Source organism: Gossypium arboreum, chromosome 6, assembly GCF_025698485.1.
Source record: "Gossypium arboreum isolate Shixiya-1 chromosome 6, ASM2569848v2, whole genome shotgun sequence".
NCBI lineage: Eukaryota > Viridiplantae > Streptophyta > Magnoliopsida > Malvales > Malvaceae > Gossypium > Gossypium arboreum.
This window is the reverse complement of record NC_069075.1, coordinates 6,298,059-6,319,252: the sequence shown is the minus strand read 5'-3', so window position 1 is coordinate 6,319,252 and position 21,194 is coordinate 6,298,059. Positions and strand designations below refer to the sequence as shown.

Here is a 21,194-nt window from a genome sequence, read left to right as displayed (position 1 = left end):
AAAGCCGCCATCAACACCCATTCTCCATGCTTTGGAGACAAGGTTCATTCATTTGTGATGCATGTGACACTGAGGGAAATTATATTTCTTATATATGTTTGAAATGTTGCATCATAGTCTATAAGAAATGCACTTCACTCCCACGCATTATCAAAATTTCTAGACATGATCATTGCATTTTTCACAAATATTTTCTTCAAACACAATATCTTACAAGGCAAGATTGCATGATTTGTTTCAATGAAGTGAAATTAGATCGCGGGAATTACTCTTGTGGGAAGCCAGGTTGTAATTACGTCGTCCATATGAATTGTGTCTTAGAGGATGATGAGTTGTACAAGGTAATTGAGGAAGAAAAGCAATGTGAAGAGCTTTATGAAAAATCTATGCAGTCTTCCATCATTCGTTTTATTGAAATGAATGAAGCTAGGAAAGCAACAACGATTCAACATTTCAGTCATCAACATTACTTGGTGTTAGCAGACAAGATGGAGGAGGAAATTGATAGAAAATGTGATGAGTGCATGCTATCTATCTCAACTCTCTTCTATTATTGTCTAGAATGCCCCTTTTTTCTTCATAAAACGTGTGCTGAATTACCAAGGATCAAGCAACATTGGTTTCGTCAAAGTAATGCCATTCTTTTGTTCAAAGGCTTCCTGGAATGTAACTTTTGTGATCAACGTTGTAGTGGTTTCTTCTACTATATTGGAGGTTGGGAAATGTGCTTAAGGTGTGCTAAAGTTGCTGATATCATTAAATGTGAAGGACACCAACACTTTTTCTTTATTGATTTCAAATATCGGGAGAAATGTAATGGTTGTGGAAAGAGGTGTTCCAATGGTGCATTCAGATGTGGAAAGTGCAGATTTGCTTTGGATTTTGGATGCTTAAAATTACCACATTCAACTCTTCACAAAATTGATGAACACAAGCTAAAGCTTACTTATGATGATGATAAAGAGCAAATTTATTGTGATATTTGTGAACGACAAAGAGATCCTAGCCTTTGGTATTATTCTTGTTCAATATGTGATACTTCTGCTCATCCCGAATGTGTTCTTAGACAATTTCCATTTGTCAATGATGGAGTCACATTTCCTTCTTATTATCACAATCATCATCATGATCTTAAATTTTTTAGGAAGGTTGAGGGCTACCTTGAATGCTTTCATTGTGGTAAGCTTTGCCAAGAAGAAATTCTCAAATGTGAAGAGTCTACATGCGACAATATTATCCATTGCGAATGTTCGGATTAACAAGTCTAAAGCTTTGTGGTAAGTAGCCTGAATGATTAAAGAGCTATTATTTTTTAAAATCAACAATGTTGTTATTATTCCATGATTTTGTTTTCATTATTAACACCAATTTTAATTATCTACATGATTGAAGATGTAATTTGCTCAAGTGGAAAGCATCAGAGGTTTTATCCGATCCAAGGAGTTCACAAAGGATTTGACATATCATTCCTACTTGTTCGATGAAAAGAAGCTCAAATTCTAAGTGTGATTTGGTTTAAGTGCTACTTTGTTTAAGATTTGTTTAGGTTTGTATGATTTGAATTCAATATTTACTTTGGAGTTCGTCTATGATTGAGTGTGTAAGATTTGATTTCAATATTATTGTGTGATTTATTGGATTTGAATTATTTCTTATCTAAATTATTTTCATTTAAATCATTTCCGCAATGTTAATTAACTATTTAAATTATTATTTTTATTATATATATTAATGAAACTTTTAAAAGCCACCAATTTTCCTTCATGATAAATGCTTTTCTACTGCACTTGTTCTGTGTTGCATATATTTATTTTACCAAGTATAAATATATATGAAGTTTTGAATACAACATGATTATATGAAATAAAGTTAATTCCAATATTTGGTCTCTTCTAGAGTGAAATGTTCATTTGGAGATCTTAATTCCAAAATTATAAATAAAATGCATGGTCTAATTAACATACACAACCATTAAAAATTGAAAATAAGGCTAATTTCAATATTTGGTACCTTTACCACAGCCGTGTACTTAAATTGGCACCCTAATTTCAAAATATCCAAGAAGGTACTCAAATTTTTTTCTTCCATTGCAATCAACTACATTTCATCACTTATCACTTATGATTAAGAAGCATGAGCTATTGAAACCATGCATAAACTAATGCATTTTGCAGCAGTTGGCTACTGGCATCTCTCCGAGCCACACACCAGCTTTCGGCTTGAACAAACGAGAAGCTGTTTATTAGTAATGGGAGGAAGAACAATACCAACATTAAGACTGGTACTGCCAGGGATATGAGTTTAAGTTGGTAAAGCAAAAGAGAAAAATTTTTAAAAAGGAGAAGAGTACGGATAGAGGAAGGAGAAATAGAGGGAATGGGGGAGGGCCACTTTCTGTTTCTTTTCAGCTTTTTCTTTTTGTATTTATTATGTTTATATAGGTAAAAATACTTTTCCGGTTCTTCTCAATTTTAATATTGAGCAAATTGGTCCCTATAAAAAAATCAGAACAATTTAATTATTTTCAATTATAAAAGTGAACAATTTCATGTGGCCCCTATGTCCATATAAAAACTGAAGGAACAACTAGAAGGCTATCCAAGGAACCTTACCTTGAAGATGATTTAAACAAAGATTTGGTCCAAACTAAGCTTGGAAGCATCATTATCATGAGCCACAGTAGGACGTATCATCCAATATCTTGTCAATATCATTGAGAGGGCCAACCTGCGAGAGCAAAAAGGTAATTCTCAACTTCTGTGAGCTATCAAAATTATTCAATATATGTAGTGACTGTCATGACAGAGTACTATTGAAACATCAAGATTGACAAGGTATATCTTCTCACCAGCCTAAGCCATCCCCACATTTCTTGAGAGTTGTAAACTTTGACCATTTTCATTTTTGAACTTCAAATACGAATCAAAACCCAACTTAAGTACAGCAAACAAATTACAAACATTATAGAACAAGCCATTTTTGATAGAAGTATTAGTCTTGAAACCGGACACTGATAGAAAATAGACCGTAGGGAATGGAAACTTGAGAAGGCAAAAAGAAGTGATTAAGGTGCACTAATTCAGGGCAAGCACCTTTTCCTTTTGGGGGTTCCATGAGCGATTAATGAGTGATTAAAGATGAGGTAAAGGTGATGTTTGATTGTTACCTTTTCACCCAACATTTCTAGAGGCTTATAATTTGTTATCCCAAATCATGATGCCTGCCGCTCCCAATAAAATTCTCGCTAACCAACAGATTAGGAGAGTGAATAACAGTAAAGACGAGTGTTCAAAGTCTTCTTGAAACGACCCACCTTATCCTGAAACAAAACAAATGAGAATGCAGTCACATCACACGAACATAAAATCAAACAGTTGGTCGGCAATCGGGAATACTGAAAAAATAACCCAATAGAAGAACTTGAGAGGTTCAGCTATAGACGTTTGTCCATTTAAATAAATCCCTGAATGCTTTTTTTAAGCCAATCTAATAAATTTCTATAAGCAAACAAATGTAACAGAGTTAGAGTTCGATATTAACCTAAAATTATAACAAACCAATCAAAACAAATGAAACTAACCTTGCCTACGCATGAAAGCAGGTGATCCTATCCGCACACAACGACATGAGCAACGCTGGGCAAGGTTACACCCTTTCGCGAGCAAGACGCGGATACCAAAGAAGCTAGAGGGCTGGGCAAATCGAAAATTATCATTACAACCTACAAACTTGGAATGATATTCAGCTCATAGAAATCAACAAGACTTTGTTGATAAATTGATGCGATTGTTCACATTTGCAAATAAAAGAAAAAGAATAGCATATCACGCTGGTAAGCTTTGTCAACATGAAATTGTCAAGTCTACTTCCGTTGCAAATGTCTGGGTTACTAAGCCTAAAGCTCTCTAGTAAGTACTCTAGATTTTAATCATCAATGTTGTTGATTGCTATTATTTCATGATTTTGTTTTCACTATTAACATCGATCTAATTGCTTCATGATTGTGGATGTATTTTGCTCTATTGAAAAGTACTAAAAAAATTATCTGATCAAAGGAGTTTACAAAGGATTTGGGATTTCATTTCTACTTATCCGAAAGGATACTCAAATTTTAAGTGTATTTGATTTCAGCATTACTTTATTTAAGATTTACTTATGTTTGTATGATTTGATTTCGATTTATTTATGATTTGTTTCAGTTTATAATATTTGAATTCAATATTCGAGTTTGAAGGTCGAGTTGAGTTGAATTTCATAATTTAAATAATTCAAATAATAGATTAGTGTAAATTTTAAAATTAATGATTACAATTTATCATACTTAAGTATCTTATTTATTTTTATTATTTTGTTTTGAATTTTTTTCAAATATATATGGTTTTAAATTTATGTGCTCTAACATAAAATTAGTTATACTATAGCAATATTTCTATTTAACATGTTTAATTTTTTTAATTTAACTCAAATAATTTCACTCGATTCAAAAAAAATTTGAATTGAGTTAGGATTATAAAATAGGACTCGTGAACTCGAAATTCGAAATTTTTTTACTCGATTCAATCAAGCGCTCACCCCTAGCTAACAGTGATTAAAAAAGAAATTTACTAATAGTTGAGTGATCATTTTATAACTTTTCATGGTTGAGTAACCAAAAAGAAATTTACTAATAGTTGGATAACTACTAGTATAGTTTAGCCAAATTATAAAGATTTTAAATTAATGCTTAATATGACAACCCTTACTAATGAACAAAACATGTTTAATCAAGGTTTAAATATATATAAGTTTATGACGGTTGAGTCTTAGTTCGACTAAGTATAGGTATTTTTGTCAGTATAGAAGGACGTGGGTTCAAGTGCGCTGAAGCGTATTATCCTCCTATTTAGAGGTTGCGGAGGACTATAAGTAGTTCTAAGCATGGTATTAAAAAAAATGATAACTACCTTGGTATCTGCACGTGGAGTGTTCTTTTTCTTGTTTATGTTACTGTAATGGGATTACTATTAATTACAATCATTGATTCATTTACTTGCAATTGTTGCATACCTTGTTTCTCAGCCTATTCATTTACTTGGTATTATCGACCCTTAACCCGATGGAATCTGGGTTGGGTTCTATGCGGGTTGCACTTTAAGTTCGTATGACATGCACTTTAAGTTCGTATGACATTGATAGTTCTCGTATAAGGCATTCGCATCCTCTAAGAGATCATATGATAAGGGTTTGCACGCTATCACATAATCGAACTTGACACATTGAGGGTTCGCATGTCATCACATCGACGAAATTTACCATATAATATAAACACATGTGAAACCTAGAGTAGAGTACATATCGACATGCATAGAACCTACCTATAATATCACATCTATGAATAGTAACATATCATATAAATGCACAATTTTCATTCATCTAAGGAGAATATAGAAAAACACTCAACATTACTATACTTCCAACTTCCTATATTTAGGGTTTGATAAGTTTTAAGGTGAAATTAAATAAAGTAAACAGCTTTTCTTTTTCTTAATTGGAAATAATATGAATGTAAAGAACCCCTTAATTTTAACAAGCTTTGATTTTGAAAGTATTGAACTTTGTTGATGATATATTATAAGTAAAAATAATAATTTATTATTTGGATTTTGAAAAAACGTAAAAGAAGAGAAAAAAAAAATTCTATCTAACTAATAAAAAAATTGAACAAATGTGTTGCCCAAGGCATGGTCTAATAGACTAATACGGTGTAGAGTGCTAGTATTTTTCATCATACACAACATTCTTTTTATAAATCTAAAATCTAAAATTATAAAAAAAAATAGAAGTCTAAAACCATTAGAAATAATAAAATCTGAAAAAAAAAAAACTATAAATCACTAATCACCAACTCTAATGGCACCTTTTTGGGGACAATGAAACCAAGCTTTCCCTGCAACGAATAAAATACCATTGTAATAATGACTCAGATTGGCCTTCAACTTGCTTGGTTTTAGGATCATACCAAACAAATCTGTGATGGCTATCTTGAAAGAGAATCTCATTATATTTACACTCCATAATCGATCTAAATATTTGTTGATCTTGTGAGGTTGGTACTTCAATGTTGAGTTGTTTAACCCAACTATCCCATACACCATATTCCTTCATCGCCCATACTTTATAACCATTCACAATATTTTGTCCTCGTTCGTGAATTAAACATGAGAAGAAGTTCCCATATTCCGTAATCAAAAACTCGGCGTCACCTTCAAAATCTGGATCATTAGGCAAATTAATCTCTCCAAACATCTCATCCTCAAATTGAAACCATACGATGGTTTTGATAACTTTCTTGGATGGTGACATCTTCAGTCCTTGCCAATGAAAAGCTCCATTGAAACACCCGTTGCCTCGATACAAAGGCGACAAAGCCAACAAGCTTGGAATTTTCATTTTTATCGTTTTCCAAGAATTCATGTTTAAACTATAAACTTGAACCTGAACTTCCGATGAAGGCGAATCACGACGGTAGCTAATCTTTACCACTTTATAGTCATTGGATTTATGACAAAACCCAAAACCAATGGCGACAATTAAATCATTATGGTTGTGATGACATTGCGGAAGCTCCATAATTTCTCTTGTGGAAGGATTGCAAATATGTATTCTCAGCCTATCATCTTTCTTAAGAAAGCAGCCCATCTTATTACTTAAGCAAACTAATCCATTGATTGAACCAATTATGAATTTTCGTGGTTGGTCAAATAACGACTTCGAAAGTTCGATTCCATAAGAATAACATCCATAAACGAAAAAGCCATCGGTATTTCTACCGTAACTATTCAAATACATGGCGATGAAAGTAGAGTCTTCAATGAGATTCCGCCATGATTTTTTAACGTTTTTGAATCGGATCAAACTTTTGACCGGCAATCTTGATAAAATTTCTCTTTCGATCTCGTCTGGAACTTGAAAACTTCCCACTGGCTCCTTCCTTCTCGTCATCCTTTCCAATAAATTGAATCGAAAAAAAGAAGAGAGCTTTTCTAGTCAAAACCCTAAATCCTAGTAAGGCTTTGCCATCTAAGAAATTTATTATATATCGGCATAATTTCTTATTTTATTTTATTTGACACAGTTTTGTTATATTTAAACTTTTATTAAAAAATAATTTAAGTTAGATTTGGTAATTAATATTTATTATATAAATTTATAATTTAAGAATTTTTTTTTGAATTTTGTGTGTTTCAAGGTGTTTATTTTTGAGTCGTGTTGTTATTAGGACTTTGCCATCTTCCATATAATTCAACAAAAAAAAAAATCTTTTTTCTTTAAATAATTTATGGTAGATCTCGTAATTAATATTATATTGGGAAACACTACAGGAGAAGAGGACTTTAGCGGCGTTTTTAGCGGCGTTTTATCAAAAAACGCCGCAAAAATTGTAAAACACAGGGCAATAGCGGCGTTTTTCTTAAAATGCCGCTAAAAACTGTGCAATAGCGGCGTTTTTTGTTAAAACGCCGCTAAAAACAGAACATTAGCGGCGGTTTTGGTAAAACACCACTAAAAACAGAGCATTAGCGGCGCTTTTGGTAAAACGCCGCTAAAGACCAGAGCATTAGCGGCTCTTTTGGTAAAACGACGCTAGAAACCAGAGCATTAGCGGCACTTTTAGTAAAACGCCGCGAAAGACCAGAGCATTAGCGGCGCTTTTGGTAAAACGCCACTAAAAGTCATATAACTCCCAAAATCCTAAACCCCCCAAAAAAAACATAAAACATTAATTTATAACCCCTAAAATAGTAAACCCTTAAACCCTAACAAGCCCTAAACACTAAACTATAATCCCTAAAACCCTAAACGTCGCAATTGGTGCATTTTTAGTGGCGCTAGGTTATAAACGCTGCTAATGTTAAATTATTTTGTTCAAAACTTCGTCGTTTAGCTGTCTTATTTTTTACCCACAGCTGATACACTTAACATTTTTCCCGTTTTTCCCAGTTCTATTTCCCCCTTCTTCCTCATCCTAAATCCCTAAAGTATTATCACCCATTCCCAAATTCGACATCCTAAGTCCCTAACGAATTTAATAATAATAAAAAAGTAATTTTAACAATTAAATTTAAATCAGAAATTTGAAACATAGAGGAATTAAATTCTTAAGAATAGAAATATAATGACTAAATTCTAATTTTACGAAAAGTATAAATACTTATCTCATATTTTAGCTTTTACAGATTAAGTGGTTTAGTATTCAATTTGTTAAAGTATGTTAAGAGAATTACTTTTTCTTTTTAAGATCATATATTTATTAAAAGTTTATATAAAAATTAATTGTTATTTTGGTTATAATCATAAAGTTAATTGTTTTTCAATTTTTATTATATATATATAAATATAAAATACATTCTTATAACTTAATTTATATGTGAGAGGATAAATTAATAATTTCACAACCTGAATTAATATCTTGAATTAATATATTTGATGTAACAAAATTAATAAAATTTGATGTAATAACCAAGATGCCATTATATAAAAATCTAAACAACTAATGCAGACCATACTTAAAAGAATAATGCTTGTATTGCTGTGTCATTTTGTATTTTTTTAATTCATCGATTCCATTTTAAAACTTAAATTTTCAACTCATTTAATAATTAAATAGTGTTTGAGTTACTTTATTAACCTAATATAACGTCTTGCATTTATATACATCGTCCGAGTCGAGTGTGAAGTGCCACAGTTATTGATTTTATAATGTAACCAAAATCTATTCCACGATAAATAGTTAGGAATCTAAACATGTAAAATAGAGGGCTTGGCCATGAACAGATACCTTCGATTTTGAGCCCTTCGATTTTTTTTAAAAAGAACACTGGCCCAACTTCATTTCATAATTTCCTTCATATCTAAAAACTTACAGCCGCTCTATATAAATTTCCCCCAAATCGGAAATCCTATTAGGGTTTTAGACCTTTTTCAAGATTCGAAAGGAATAAGCTTCAACGTCCAAATCGGGAGGAAATGGTGAAGGGACGCCAAGGAGAGCGTGTCAGGTAACCTTTGATCTCTTCACTTTTTCTTCGTTCTGAACCTACCTCCTTTTTTCTATCAATTTTCCCAGTTTGACGTAAGGAATATAGCTTTTGGATTTTACTCACTCACTTTTTTTTTTTGCAGACTCTATGTAAGAAGAACCATCTTGGGTTACAAAAGGTAGTAAGACTTTTCCAAAAAAATTGAACTGTTTTATTGTTGTTGGTTTAAAGCTGGGGTTTTAGTTTTAGGAATTATAGGAAACCCTTTTTACGGAAATTGAATATTTAGTTAAATGTAGGATTAAATTTAGCTGATTTAATCTGTTTAATGGAAAATAAAGTTGAAGTTTTAACTGTATTGTTTGTTTGTTATGAAATTGAGCTGAAGTCGGTTTTTTATTGACTATGGTGCTGGGTAGTGCTTCATTTTCGAACTAAAATCAGTGTTTGGGTAATAAAGGGTGATTGAATTTCTAGGTTTTAGAATAAGGGTTTGGAGTTGTGTTTTTGTTTCCATTGCAGGGAGATTGAGTCAGAGTCTTCATGTACCCTAGCAATATCTTACACGTGGAATTAAACTCCCTGCGTATGGATTGCCTTCGAAACCTCATCTTCTTCTGCTCTAGAAATTTTAATATCGAATTCCCTTTTTTGAAAGAGTTAATGATTGAGGATTGCCCGAAATTAAAAGAATTCATTAGTAAAAGCAGTACTGAGTCCGGCATGCATACTCTCTTTAATGAGAAGGTGATTTATTTATTTCAGTAGTCTTACACTCTTATATGATTCAGTTGATTCATCCTTTTCTTTTTTTTTTTCCTGCATTATATGAGCTAACTTTCTTATGGGCATGAATTATATATATGAATAGGTTGCTGTTCCTAGCTTGGAAACGATGACAATTTCCATGTTGAGTAATGTGAAGATGATATTTCATACTGACCTATCACCAAATTCTTTTCAAAGTCTACGAAAATCGTTTTTAATCATTTTATGATGCTTCAAAATGGATCTGTCATGTATCAAAATTTCAATAACGATTTTGATTTAGCTTAATCAATACAATTTTAATCAACCCAATTTTCTACTTCTAGCAGATCCATCTATTTGTTTACCTATTGGGTTTATGTTTTTACTTCTAAAGTGATTATTTCATGAACATGTATATTGACTTCAAATAATTTTGTATATGGAGCTTTGCTCACATTTGTGGCTTATAGCTTACGTTAAGAAACTTCACAATGTAAAACAAATACATTGATTCCATTTGTATGTAACAGTTCAAATACTGATTAGTAAAAGCTCTAGATATATATAGAAAGTACAGGTTCTTTCTTGTTCTGCTGCACTCAAGGGTAAAATATTAGTATCTAATTGCAGCTTTTTGGCATATCCTTTTAAGTCGATAACAGCTAGTTGCTGCTATGTTTGGAATAAGCTACTTTAAACTTCCACAAGCTTATGATTAAGGGTATGTCTTTTGAGTTTTGATTTTTCATTTTTTTATCATTCCTAGTGATGATATACTGCAGATTCTGTTATTACAATGCCTTCAAAGGGGATGCTTTGATTGATAGAAATCTCATTACTTGTTGTTATTGGTTTCCCACTCCAACTAAAAGCACTCTCTCAAGTATATGCATATATTTTGGATTACCACATATATAGTTTTTGCTTTCCCACAAGATTGAAATTAAAAAAAAAAAAATTTACTTTGAAAAGTTATAAAAGAAAGTTTTTTTTTAAGTCTTCCTAAAATCATTGTTATATGGCCTCCTTCATTTTCATTGTTAGTGTTTGCACCATCGAAAGTTTTCCTTTTATTTCCTTCTCAATACCTCAAACATATTGATGGCTTAAGCTAATGTATTTAACTTCAAACACTTACCAGATTGCTAGAGTTCAAGATGCTTTGTTGACTGCTTGCAAGCTTGCTAATGTTTTCCTAGTGAAGTACTATTTTAAAGACCTTTTAATTTCCATATTTTGCTTTCTGAAATATGCTTATATTTGTTTCATTTGCAGTGGAATTGCTGTATCAATGGTAATGAAATATGCAGACAATATTGTGAAGGTAAGATATGACCCAAAATTTCATGTTAGTCAATCATTGATTTGTCTGCATTTACATCCATCTCTCTGATTTTTTAAGAAACTTGTTAGGCATGTCATGGTTATCAGTAATGTTCATGCATTTGCATGGCATAATGAAGGAAGTTGCTTCTCTTTCTTAAGTTGATTGGGTTACTTGTTTATTCCTCTGCTTCCACTATATGTAATATCCAGTTTTCTTGCTGCTGAAACCTGTAAGTAAGGTGATTTATTTTATTGAGCAAGAATGTCATCTTCTGTCTTTTGATTATACTATTTACAACGTTGCTGCAACCCAAGCTAAGTGGTATGCGGTTTAATAATATTTTAAGAATCTTTATCTGCATACTAGAAGCCTCCTCGAAAGAAATTGAAGCTAAGGAATGACTTTGTGGCTTCCTAATGATATACTCCACGTGTCCAGTGAATTATTTAACCACACTCGAAACTAAAATTATTTCGATGGATCAAACCTTATGCAAATTAACTTTTTAACATAAAGTAAACATTAGCCTATTCAGAGAAGTGATAAAAGGGATCAAATGGTACATTCATAGCATATTAGTAACCATTTTGAATCCTTTAGTTGAAGTTCCATTGTCTATTCAATGTGGTGCAGGTCTATTCTACTTCAGTGGCAATGCTTCTCACTGCCGTTGTTTCAGTGTTTCTGTTCGGCTTCAATCTTACCCTTGCTTTCTTCCTCGGTGCTACGTTATCTCTGGCCACATTTTAATATCCATACAATAGATAGTCTCTCTTGTATTGAAGCTTCAAATCTGGCATCTAGCATAATTTAGAGCATCACCGCCTGGTAATTGGTCCTGCACATACATATAGGGAGGATAGCATTTCGTCTGGATCAAAACATGTAGCAATTATGTATAATTTCTGTATTTCACTATCACTACAGTAGCATTTACGATTAGCCTAGCATCAGTTTTTTTATTATGGGTTTACTTTTTATTGATTTCACTTTCATTACAGTAGATGGTATAACTAATTTCCCTGTTTTGCTCAGTCAGGTGATCGAGATTCCGTTTAACAATTTTCTTTATTGCTGGAACAAGTCTTAACCAAGATCAAGGTCAAAGTACTTCACTAAGTTATATATGCAGGCATTGCAATGAGAGGTGATGATGATTAGGCATTATATTCTCACCAGGATGAATTTTGTTTTAGAAATTGTAATACTTTGTGTGTCTCTCTGTGTGTGTTTTTTTATGTATTAAATTTAATTTCATTAATTTCTATATTTAGTTTTGAAGTTTAAATTTTAATGGAAAATTTAATTTAATTAATATTTTTATTTATCCTTAAAAGTCCCAATTTGTTTAAAGTTCAAATTTCAAAATTACACATAATATAATATTTAACACAGAAATAAATATTATTTAAAATAAAATAATTTTTTTAAAGTTCATGATTTTAAGCGGCGTTTGTGAGAAAAGTGTCGCTAAAAGTCATGTCTTTAGTGGCGTTTGTATGAAAAGTGCCGCTAAAGGTAATGGACTTTAGTGGAAAATAGGAAAAGCGCCGCTAAAGGTCATGGTCTTTAGCGGCGTTTGTAAAAAAAACGTCGCTAAAAGTCATGGTCTTTAACGGCATTTTTTAAAATAAATGCCACAAATTTTTGCGGCGCCCGCTATAGAGGCGTATTTTGCGGCGCTTGTGAAAACTTTAACGGCGCTTAAAAACGTCGTTAAAAGTCTGTTCTCGTGAAAAGGTTTTGATTTTATTTAAACTATTTATGGTAGATTTGGACATTAATGTATATGTATATTTTATTGGGTCATACCATTTTATATTTATATAAATTATATATCTGTTAATTGTGTATTATTTGTACAAGGTTGAACTCTTACACTTTGAACATACTTAAAGATGTTTGGAAGATGCTAAGGCCATCAAAATACCTTTTAAAGTAGTCATTGTTAAACTTTGACCTACAATGCAACATCAGACCAGCATGCAAACCAGCATTGGAACTGAACCAAATGAAGCAGAATCATTTTGTTTATTTGTAACTTGATTTGGTTGCTTTGTAATCTAATTTTTAAGTTAGTAGGATTTGGTCAAGATTTGAATGTGATAGCTGGTATGTCAACTACATTTTGTTTGTAATTTTAGCTAAGCTTTTGACAAGCATTTATGGGAGCAGTTATGTTAGGTAACTGTCAATTTTATTGTAACATATATATACTTTAGTCGGATGAAATGGAAAGTAAGAAAAATTCATTTCTTTCGAAAAATTCTGTTTTGTTGGTAGTTTTTTTCTGCAAGTCTCAAGTCTTTGAAGCCTAAGCTTCTTTCATATTTTAGTCGGGTTTATTACGTTGTTGCTCAAGTTTTACACTAAGCTTCATACTTTGTTCAAAAACCCAACAAATAGTATCCAGAGCCTGTCATCTTTGAGGGCCTCTGTTGTTGGTATTTTTCTTTGTGGAGAAAACTTAAAGAGGAAGAAGTTGAAGTTGTTGTTTTGTTGCTGCAAGATGAGTTTTACACCACCACCTGTGTTTACTGGAGAGAACTACCATATCTGGGTAGTTAAGATGAAGACATACCTTCAAGCACATGATTTGTGGAATGTGATCGAGAATGATGTTAAACCACCTCCATTAAGGGCCAATCCAACCATTGCTCAGATGAGGCAACATAGTGAAGAGTGTACCAAGAAGCATAAAGCAATGGCTTGCTTGCAAAATGGAGCATCTGATGTAATTTTCACTCGGATAATGGCATGTGACTCACCAAAGCAAGCATGGGAGAAGCTAAATGAGGAGTTTATGGGGTCAGACAAGACAAGGCAGCAACAACTGATCAACCTCAGGAGAAACTTTGAGAACTTGAAGATGAAAGAGTCAGAGACCATCAAGCAGTACTCTGATAGGATAATGGCCATAGTCAACAACATTAGGCTCCTTGGTGATGGTTTAGTGAGAGCAGAGTTGTTGAAAAGGTCATTACAACTCTCCCTGAGAAATTTGAGTCAAAGATTTCTTCATTGGAGGACTCGAGTGATTTATCAGCCATCTTATTGTCTGAGTTGGTAAATTCCTTATATGCACTTGAGCAAAGGAGGGACAATAGGCAGGAAGAGCACCCTGAAGGAGCTTTCTAAGCAAAGGCCAAAGAAAGCTCAAGTTTAAGCTACAAAGGCAAGAAACATAAAAGGGAGAAATCAAAAAGGGATGTTGAAAAAAAGAGCTTTCCACCATGCATTCACTTCAAAAAGACCACACATTTGGAGAAGAACTGTTGGCACAGCCAGATGTTCAGTGCTGAAGATGTAAACAGTTTGGTCATGTTGAGAAGGTGTGTAATAATAAAATGAAGGTAAAAGGTCAGCAGCAAATGCAAGTCAAGGCTACTGAAGACCTTCAAGCTCAGGAAGAGCATGTTTTTTCTGCATCCTGTTACACAACCTCAAACAAAATCAGTAAGAATTGGTTAGTTGACAGTGGTTGTTCTCACCATATGGTTTCAGATGAAAGGCTGTTCAAGAATCTTGACAGAAGGTTTGCTTTCAAAGTCAGAGTTAGAAATGGCAACCTTATTGAGGCTAGAGGTAAATGAGATACAGTGATCAGCACACAATCAGGTAGCAAAGTTATTTCTGATGTACTTTATGTACCTGGCATTGACCAAAACTTGCTTAGTGTTGGTCAGCTAATTGAGAAGGGTTATTCACAAGTTTTCAAGAATAACTCTTGTTTTGTTGAGGATTCATTTGGTCAAGTACTGGTTACAGTGCCTATGACTGATAGGTGTTTCATGTTGGATGTAAATCAGTTAGAGAAGAAGGCCTATACTAGTGCTACTAACTCAGCTAGTTTATGGCACAAAAGGTTAGGCTATGTTAGTTACAAATCACTTGGTTTGTTGAATAGATTGAATTTGGTTGAAGACATGTCCAAAATTGAGGTCAGTGATGATGTTTGTGAAGTTTGCCAGCTTGGTAAGCAGGTAAGACTGCCCTTTCCAGTTAATAAGGCATGGAGAGCTCTAGGCAAGCTCGAATTAGTTCACACTGACATTTGTGGACCAATGAAGTCTTCCTCATTAAATGACAGCAAGTATTTTGTGCTATTTATTAATAATTTCAGTAGATTTTGTTGGATCTATTTTTTGAAGTAAAAAATCAGAGGTGTTTGAAGCATTCAGCAAGTTTAAAGCTCTAGTTGAGAACCAATCAGGCTGCAAGGTCAAAGCTTTGAGATCAGATAATGGTGCTGAATATTTGTCCGAAAAGTTTCAGAAGCTATGTGAGCAAGCTGGAATTCATCATCAGCTAACAACAGTTTATACTCCTCAGCAAAATAAAGTTTGTGAATGAAAGAATCGAACAGTTCTCGATATGGCCAGATGTCTGTTATTTGAAAGAAAATTGCTAAGCAAATTTTGGGCTGAAGTAGCAAACACTTCAGTGTATCTGCTTAACAGGCTGCCTACCACTGCTGTCAAGGATAAAACTCCTTTTGAAGTTTGGCATGATCTCAAACCAACAGTGCCACACCTAAAGGTGTTTGGTTGTGTCTACTACACTCTCATACCAGCCGAAAAGAGAACCAAACTTGACAAAAGATCTATGCCTGGGGTCTTTGTTGGTTACAGCAGTATCAATAAAGGTTATAGGGTATTTGATCCCTCAACAAAAAAGATTTTGTTGAGTAGGGATGTGAGGTTTGATGAAGAAAAAGTCTGGAATTGGAGTGATGCAGATGCAAGTTTGAATGAAGAAAATCAGCTAGACAACAGCTTAGAACCAGTTGAAAATAAGCCTAGCAATGAAGACTTTGATGGTACTCCTATGAGAGGCACCAGAACCATTGCAGACATCTACCAAAGATGTGATGTTGCAATAGTTGAACCTTCAAATTTTGAAAAGGCTGCCAGGGACAAATGCTGGAAGAAGGCCATAGAAGCTGAATTGGAAATGATCCACAAGAATAACACTTGGGAATTGGTTGACAGACCAGACCAGAAGAAAGTCATAGGTGTCAAGCGGGTGTTTAGAGCCAAGTACAATGCTGATGGCTCATTGAGCAAGCACAAGGCAAGACTTCCAGTGAAAGGCTACAGTGAGCAATATGACATAGATTTCATAGAGACATTTTCTCTAGTAGCAAGGCTAGACACAATTAAACTTTTGTTTGCCTTGGTTGCATAGAAGCAATGGAGAATTCACCAGCTTGATGTCAAGTCAGTATTCTTAAATGGCTTCCTAAAAGAAGAGATTTTTATTAAACAACCAGAGGGGTTCAAGGTTCCTGGTGAGGAGAACAAAGTTTACAAACTGAAAAAGGCCTTGTATGGTCTAAAGCAAGCACCAAGGGCCTGGTACGATAGGGTTGATGAGTACCTATATTTAGGCTCGAGTTCGAGAAAAGTGTTAGTGAACCTACACTTTTTATAAAGAAGTCAGGAAATGAAACTCTTCTGATTGTCTCACTTTATGTGGATGACTTACTTATAACTGGAAGCAATGGAGAGCTGATCGATAAGTTCAAAGTGCAAATGCAAAAAGTTTTTAAGATGACAGATTTGGGAGTCATGACATACTTCCTTGGCATGAAAGTGAACCAATCTGATCAAGGCATCTTCATTAGCTAACATGTCTTTGCTTTAAAGATTCTCAATAGATTTTGCATGTCCAATTGCAAAATAGTCAACACACCAGTGGCTCAAGGGGAGAAGCTGACTAGTTGTGGGAATCAAGAAAGGGTTGATGAGAAGAAATATCGAAGCTTGGTAGGTTGTTTGCTTTACTTAACAACTACTAGACCTGATATTATGTATGCTGTTAGCTTACTATCTAGATTCATGCATTGCTGTGATGTTGTCCATTTTAAAGCAGTAAAGAGAGTTCTCAGATATTTGAAGGGAACTTTGAATCATGGAGTGAATTTTGAGAAGGCAAAAGAGCTCAAATTGATAGGGTATTCAGATAATAATTGGGCAGGGTCCATTGATGACATGAAAAGCGCCTCTGGATACTTTTTTACTTTTGGCTCAGGAGTTTTCTGTTGGAGCTCAAAGAAGCAACAAACTGTTGCTCAATCTACAGCTGAAGCAGAATACATTGCAGCTGCTGCAGCTGTTAATCAAGCCATTTGGCTTAGGAAACTTTTGTATGACTTGAATGAAGAACAAGTTGAAGCAACTGAAATCAGGGTTGATAATCAGTTAGCAGTTGCTATAGCTAAAAATCCTGTTTTTCATGGCAAAACGAAACATTTTAAGATTAAATTTCATTTTGTTCGAGAGGTTGAACAATTGAGGGAGGTAAATTTGGTTCATTGCAGCTCAGAAAATCAGTTTGCTGATATTTTAACCAAGTCTCTCGGTGCTACACGATTTGATGCTTTAAGAAGAAAAATTGAAGTTTGTTGCATACAGTCCAAGGAAGAGTGTTAAACTTTGGCCTGCAATGCAACATCAGACCAGCATGCAAACCAACATTGGAGCTGAACCAAATGAAACAGAATCATTTTGTTTATTTGTTACTTGATTTGGTTGCTTTGTAATCTAACTTTTAAGTTATTAGGATTTGGTCAAGATTTGAATGTGATAGCTGGTATGTCAGCTACATTTTGTTTGTAATTTTAGCTAAGCTTTTGAAAAGCATTTATGGGAGCAGTTATGTTAGGTAATTGTCAGTTTTATTGTAACATATATATACTTTAGCCGGATGAAATGGAAAGTAAGAAAAATTCATTTCTTCTAAAAATTTCTGCTTTGTTGGTAGTTTCTTTCTGCAAGTCTCAAGTCTTTGAAGCCTAAGCTTCTTTCATATTTTATCTGGGTTTATTACGTTGTTGCTCAAGTTTTATACTAAGCTTCATACTTCCTCCGGATAAATTGTTCAAAAACCCAACAGTCATCTCTGCGTGGAAGATTCTCAGTAGTTGAACTTGATAAATGAAATAGATTTATGGCAACGGAGTGCAGTTTTTGTGAAGCTGAGGCGGAGACCACAAACCATCTTTTGTACAAAAAGGCGGTTTGGTTTGGTTCATCCCTCGGATTGCAACTTTGGTGTTAACTCAATTGGCGCTTGGATTATGCATGTCACGGAACAAGCCAAGCCATGCCTGAAGACTTCACAATCTTCGCTATTACTTTTGGATCCATAGCAGCAAAGTTTTATTTGAAGATGTTACTTCGAATCCTATGGCACTTATTAAAGTAGCATCGGAGTTAATAAACAACTAGAATAAGGTACGTAAAATCCTGTATTCTCTGCTGACAATGTATTATATATATATATATATATTCTATACATAGACTGCCACGATTCAGGTCTTGAAGAAGGCAGGTCACCTGTCAGAGTGTCTGGTGAACCATGAGAATTGCTCATTTAAGAAGCCAATGGAGCATGAAAGTGTGCATCTCCAAGTTAGAAACTTTTTTCAGACTGAAGTTAAATTATAAATTTTATGAGAGCACAAATGTAATTTAATTATTATATTAACTTATAATTTTAGGATCAAATCATAATTTTATTATTATGGGGATCAAAGTATAAATCTATCATATATTAACTTAAACTTTAAAGAATTTAAACAGATTAAAAGGAAGAAAAAAGTTAAATATAGAAGAAGTTAAAACCAAGACTTGAGATGTCAATGTTTATATTTTACCTCTAGAAAACAACAAAGTAAAAATGGCAAACTGGATTTAAGTAATGAATAGTTGCACATTTCATAAAAAAATTATATTATTTCAACATATTCATCAAGATATAATTTTATTTAAATAATTATTATAATTATTTAAAAAAACCAATATATAGGCTTATGTAACTCAAGTAATTTATTTATAAAGAATTTGTTATTTAAAGTCTTTATATTATATATTTCTTAATAATGTGGGATTATTGACATTGTAAACTAAAAACGAGTGCTAAACCCGATATTATTTTGGAATTTCGTTTTGTTAGCTTGTAAGGACCATAAGCTATTTCATATGGCTAATAGAGTGATCAAGTGATATGGAAATGGAAAAAAGGCAGAAAGCGATGGAGGGGATTATTCTCTGGGTCATTTTGCTTAACTAATTTCTAATTTAATCCAATACTTTTCACTACATTCTAACATCATCTTAACATAAATCTTATCAAAAGCTTCAACCGAATGTACCATATGTTATGCTTTCGTTATGTTTACTATGTTTTTCTTGAGAGAATTTTGAACCATAGTTTCGGCATTAAACTGATGAGGGGTTTTTCGGAGTATATGAAATCGAGAGGGGAATTGGCCTACCAGCAGCTTTGCAGTGAGATCACAGTCGAGTTCAATGATTGCTCGAAACAAGTTCTGAGTTCAACACCTGATCATGTCATAAACTTTGAATTCCTTTTTTTGAGACTGTATGTTCTTACTACATCATTGGCTTGAGTGCAGGTCCTTGAGATGGAATCTCTATTTTTAAACCCCGATTACTACCGAGTTGATCTAGCTGAGCTGCTCAGAGCCGTTCAAACACAGGAAAAGCAGAAATTGCATTTGGTATGCCTCTAGTCATTCTTGTACCATTGCTCCTAAGATTATTATATCCAACACTGGAATTATAATTTTATGTTGCCATTCTATGTTATCAGAGATGAGTGTCAGGTACGGATACATAAAACTCAATTTCGATATTATATTAAATTTATATGATACATAGTCTTTGTCATCAACCTTCTTACATGTATGGCTATATATATATATATATATATATTCTGTATACATAGACTGCCACGATTCAGGTCTTGAAGATGGCAGGTCGTCCGTCGGAGCGTCTGGTGAACCATGAGAATTGCTCATTTAAGATGCCAATGGAACATGAATGTGTGCATCTCCAGGAGATAACAGAACCTGCCGGAACCAAAGAAGCAGAAGCAAATGCCGAGTATGATAATGCTCTCAAGGAAGCCATTAGAGGAGTGCAAGAAGCTGTAACCGCCATTAACGAACATTTAGAAGAAGTGAGTTATGAAATTGCAGGCCTTGAAATAAAGTAAGTTCACTATTACATAACTCAAAGTGTTTAGTCGCTCAAATTATATAGTCTCTACAAGGATTACAAGAAAAGGGTTCGGTTTCGGGTCAAGGTTGGTGTAAAATGCATGCTTTGTGTGCTGGTTTGGGTCAAATTTAGCCGGAGTCATAGTTTGGGAATAAGAGTAAGAGTTAATTGCTTACTAAGTAATTTTAATGGGTAGATTGAATTTAATTGGATAATTAGATAATTGGGTTAGTCGGGTTATTCAATAAGTAAATTTGCACAGCGGGCTAATCATCTAAATTAATTTAATTATAGAGAATGTATCATTTAAATCCTTTATATTATATATGTATTACTTAGCAATGTAGGATTCCTAACATTGCAGCTATAAACAAGAACTAAACCCAATATTATTATTTGGAGTTTCGTTTCGTTAGCTTGAAAGGACCATAAGCTATTTCAGAAGGGTAATAGAGTGATCAAGTGATGGAATGGGAAAAAGGCAGAAAGCGATGCAGGGGATTATTCTCTTATATCAACAAGTCATTTTGTCTCAAAATTCTATCGAGAGATCAAATATTTGAAAAGGTAATGTATTCATAAAATGAGAATATCTCATTGAGTATCTAAAAATCTCCTTGGCAAAAGGATTCTCATAATTAATATATAGTATTCCTAATTTCGTAGATTTCCAACCAATATGTGACCTTTTGCTTGCCACCTTTTTCATGATGTAGCTATAAATCTATTCATACAAGTCCTATTTTTTCTTTTCAAATTCGAATAATGACTTGTATTAAAGAAATCAACGATTTGTGTTTAGCCCTTAAGAAAAGATTCTTCTAAACCAGAGTGATGGAATAAAACTTAAAAGGTTCATGCAAGGCGGCAATGTTCTATAGTGGCGCTTGCGGCGTTTTTAGTAAAAGCACCGCTAAAGCTCATGTTCTATAATTTAGAGGCATTTTTTTGTGGCTTTAATAAAAACGCCACAAATAGTTTTAACAGCGCTTATAAACTCAAAAAAAAGCCGCTAAAAACTTGTTCTGCTGTAGTGGGTGGGTTTTGGAAATCTTCCACTGGCGATAA

At 33.5% G+C, this 21,194-nt stretch overlaps 5 protein-coding genes and 2 long non-coding RNA genes across 24 annotated transcripts; 5 read left to right on the top strand and 2 right to left on the bottom strand.

Moving 5' to 3' along the window:
* The first annotated feature begins 305 nt into the window (after positions 1-305).
* LOC108484976 (uncharacterized) lies at positions 306-1,259 on the top strand. The gene has a single exon (XM_017788849.1). It carries the CDS (start codon positions 306-308, stop codon positions 1,257-1,259), a length of 954 nt encoding a protein of 317 aa, XP_017644338.1.
* A 622-nt stretch (positions 1,260-1,881) lies between these two features.
* Positions 1,882-3,715, bottom strand: LOC108485659 (uncharacterized). The gene is made up of 4 exons (XR_001871344.2): positions 3,581-3,715; positions 3,167-3,319; positions 2,613-2,727; positions 1,882-2,493 (listed from the first exon to the last, which is right to left on the bottom strand). It is a non-coding gene; the product is annotated as an uncharacterized LOC108485659 (long non-coding RNA).
* On the top strand, positions 2,593-4,069 carry LOC108485660 (uncharacterized). The gene is made up of 2 exons (XR_001871345.2): positions 2,593-2,743; positions 3,602-4,069. It is a non-coding gene; the product is annotated as an uncharacterized LOC108485660 (long non-coding RNA).
* Positions 4,070-5,863: 1,794 nt separating this feature from the next.
* Positions 5,864-6,981, bottom strand: LOC108484977 (F-box protein CPR1-like). The gene is made up of 2 exons (XM_017788851.1): positions 6,094-6,981; positions 5,864-5,926 (listed from the first exon to the last, which is right to left on the bottom strand). The coding sequence occupies exons 1-2, from the start codon at positions 6,979-6,981 to the stop codon at positions 5,864-5,866; spliced, it is 951 nt and encodes a 316-aa protein (XP_017644340.1).
* A 1,747-nt stretch (positions 6,982-8,728) lies between these two features.
* LOC108483946 (CMP-sialic acid transporter 2-like) lies at positions 8,729-12,412 on the top strand. Of its 18 annotated transcripts, none has more exons than XR_008284478.1 (7): positions 8,778-9,038; positions 9,163-9,198; positions 9,543-9,767; positions 10,401-10,491; positions 11,046-11,094; positions 11,731-11,925; positions 12,133-12,412. XR_008284478.1 is itself a non-coding variant. In XM_017787508.2 (6 exons), the coding sequence occupies exons 3-6, from the start codon at positions 9,564-9,566 to the stop codon at positions 12,138-12,140; spliced, it is 345 nt and encodes a 114-aa protein (XP_017642997.1). In that variant the 5' UTR covers positions 8,729-9,038; positions 9,163-9,198; positions 9,543-9,563; the 3' UTR covers positions 12,141-12,412. The 18 variants fall into 18 exon arrangements, 6 of the variants coding, with proteins under 6 accessions (XP_017642997.1, XP_017642994.1, XP_017642996.1 ...); XR_008284482.1 differs by having other exon boundaries at positions 8,779-9,038; positions 10,423-10,491; XR_008284483.1 differs by having other exon boundaries at positions 8,780-9,038; positions 10,433-10,491.
* Positions 12,413-13,606: 1,194 nt separating this feature from the next.
* Positions 13,607-15,450, top strand: LOC108484978 (uncharacterized). The gene is made up of 6 exons (XM_017788852.1): positions 13,607-14,073; positions 14,188-14,257; positions 14,430-14,513; positions 14,602-14,682; positions 14,784-15,072; positions 15,260-15,450. The coding sequence occupies exons 1-6, from the start codon at positions 13,607-13,609 to the stop codon at positions 15,448-15,450; spliced, it is 1,182 nt and encodes a 393-aa protein (XP_017644341.1).
* A 3,880-nt stretch (positions 15,451-19,330) lies between these two features.
* On the top strand, positions 19,331-20,121 carry LOC108484979 (uncharacterized). Its single transcript, XM_017788853.1, has 3 exons — positions 19,331-19,429; positions 19,520-19,624; positions 19,852-20,121. Exons 1-3 carry the CDS (start codon positions 19,331-19,333, stop codon positions 20,119-20,121), a joined length of 474 nt encoding a protein of 157 aa, XP_017644342.1.
* Positions 20,122-21,194: the final 1,073 nt, after the last annotated feature.

What these genes read in the sequence shown, in the direction of transcription:
- LOC108484977 (XM_017788851.1), bottom strand. Translation starts at nt 6,981, where the DNA reads ATGACGAGAAGGAAGGAGCCAGTGGGAAGTTTTCAAGTTCCAGACGAG. An exon ending in TTAAACAACTCAACATTGAA is followed by an intron (nt 5,927 to 6,093) that starts GTACCAACCTCA and finishes TATTCGTTGCAG; the next exon opens with GGAAAGCTTGGTTTCATTGT.
- LOC108484978 (XM_017788852.1), top strand. Translation starts at nt 13,607, where the DNA reads ATGAGTTTTACACCACCACCTGTGTTTACTGGAGAGAACTACCATATC. An exon ending in AAAGGCCAAAGAAAGCTCAA is followed by an intron (nt 14,258 to 14,429) that starts GTTTAAGCTACA and finishes CATGTTGAGAAG; the next exon opens with GTGTGTAATAATAAAATGAA. An exon ending in CAACCTTATTGAGGCTAGAG is followed by an intron (nt 14,683 to 14,783) that starts GTAAATGAGATA and finishes AGTGTTGGTCAG; the next exon opens with CTAATTGAGAAGGGTTATTC.
- LOC108483946 (XM_017787505.2), top strand. Translation starts at nt 9,564, where the DNA reads ATGTACCCTAGCAATATCTTACACGTGGAATTAAACTCCCTGCGTATG. An exon ending in ATGCAGACAATATTGTGAAG is followed by an intron (nt 11,095 to 11,730) that starts GTAAGATATGAC and finishes AATGTGGTGCAG; the next exon opens with GTCTATTCTACTTCAGTGGC. An exon ending in GCTTTCTTCCTCGGTGCTAC is followed by an intron (nt 11,826 to 12,136) that starts GTTATCTCTGGC and finishes TTGCTCAGTCAG; the next exon opens with GTGATCGAGATTCCGTTTAA.
- LOC108484979 (XM_017788853.1), top strand. Translation starts at nt 19,331, where the DNA reads ATGAGGGGTTTTTCGGAGTATATGAAATCGAGAGGGGAATTGGCCTAC. An exon ending in TCAATGATTGCTCGAAACAA is followed by an intron (nt 19,430 to 19,519) that starts GTTCTGAGTTCA and finishes GCTTGAGTGCAG; the next exon opens with GTCCTTGAGATGGAATCTCT. An exon ending in AAAAGCAGAAATTGCATTTG is followed by an intron (nt 19,625 to 19,851) that starts GTATGCCTCTAG and finishes CTGTATACATAG; the next exon opens with ACTGCCACGATTCAGGTCTT.
- LOC108484976 (XM_017788849.1), top strand. Translation starts at nt 306, where the DNA reads ATGAATTGTGTCTTAGAGGATGATGAGTTGTACAAGGTAATTGAGGAA.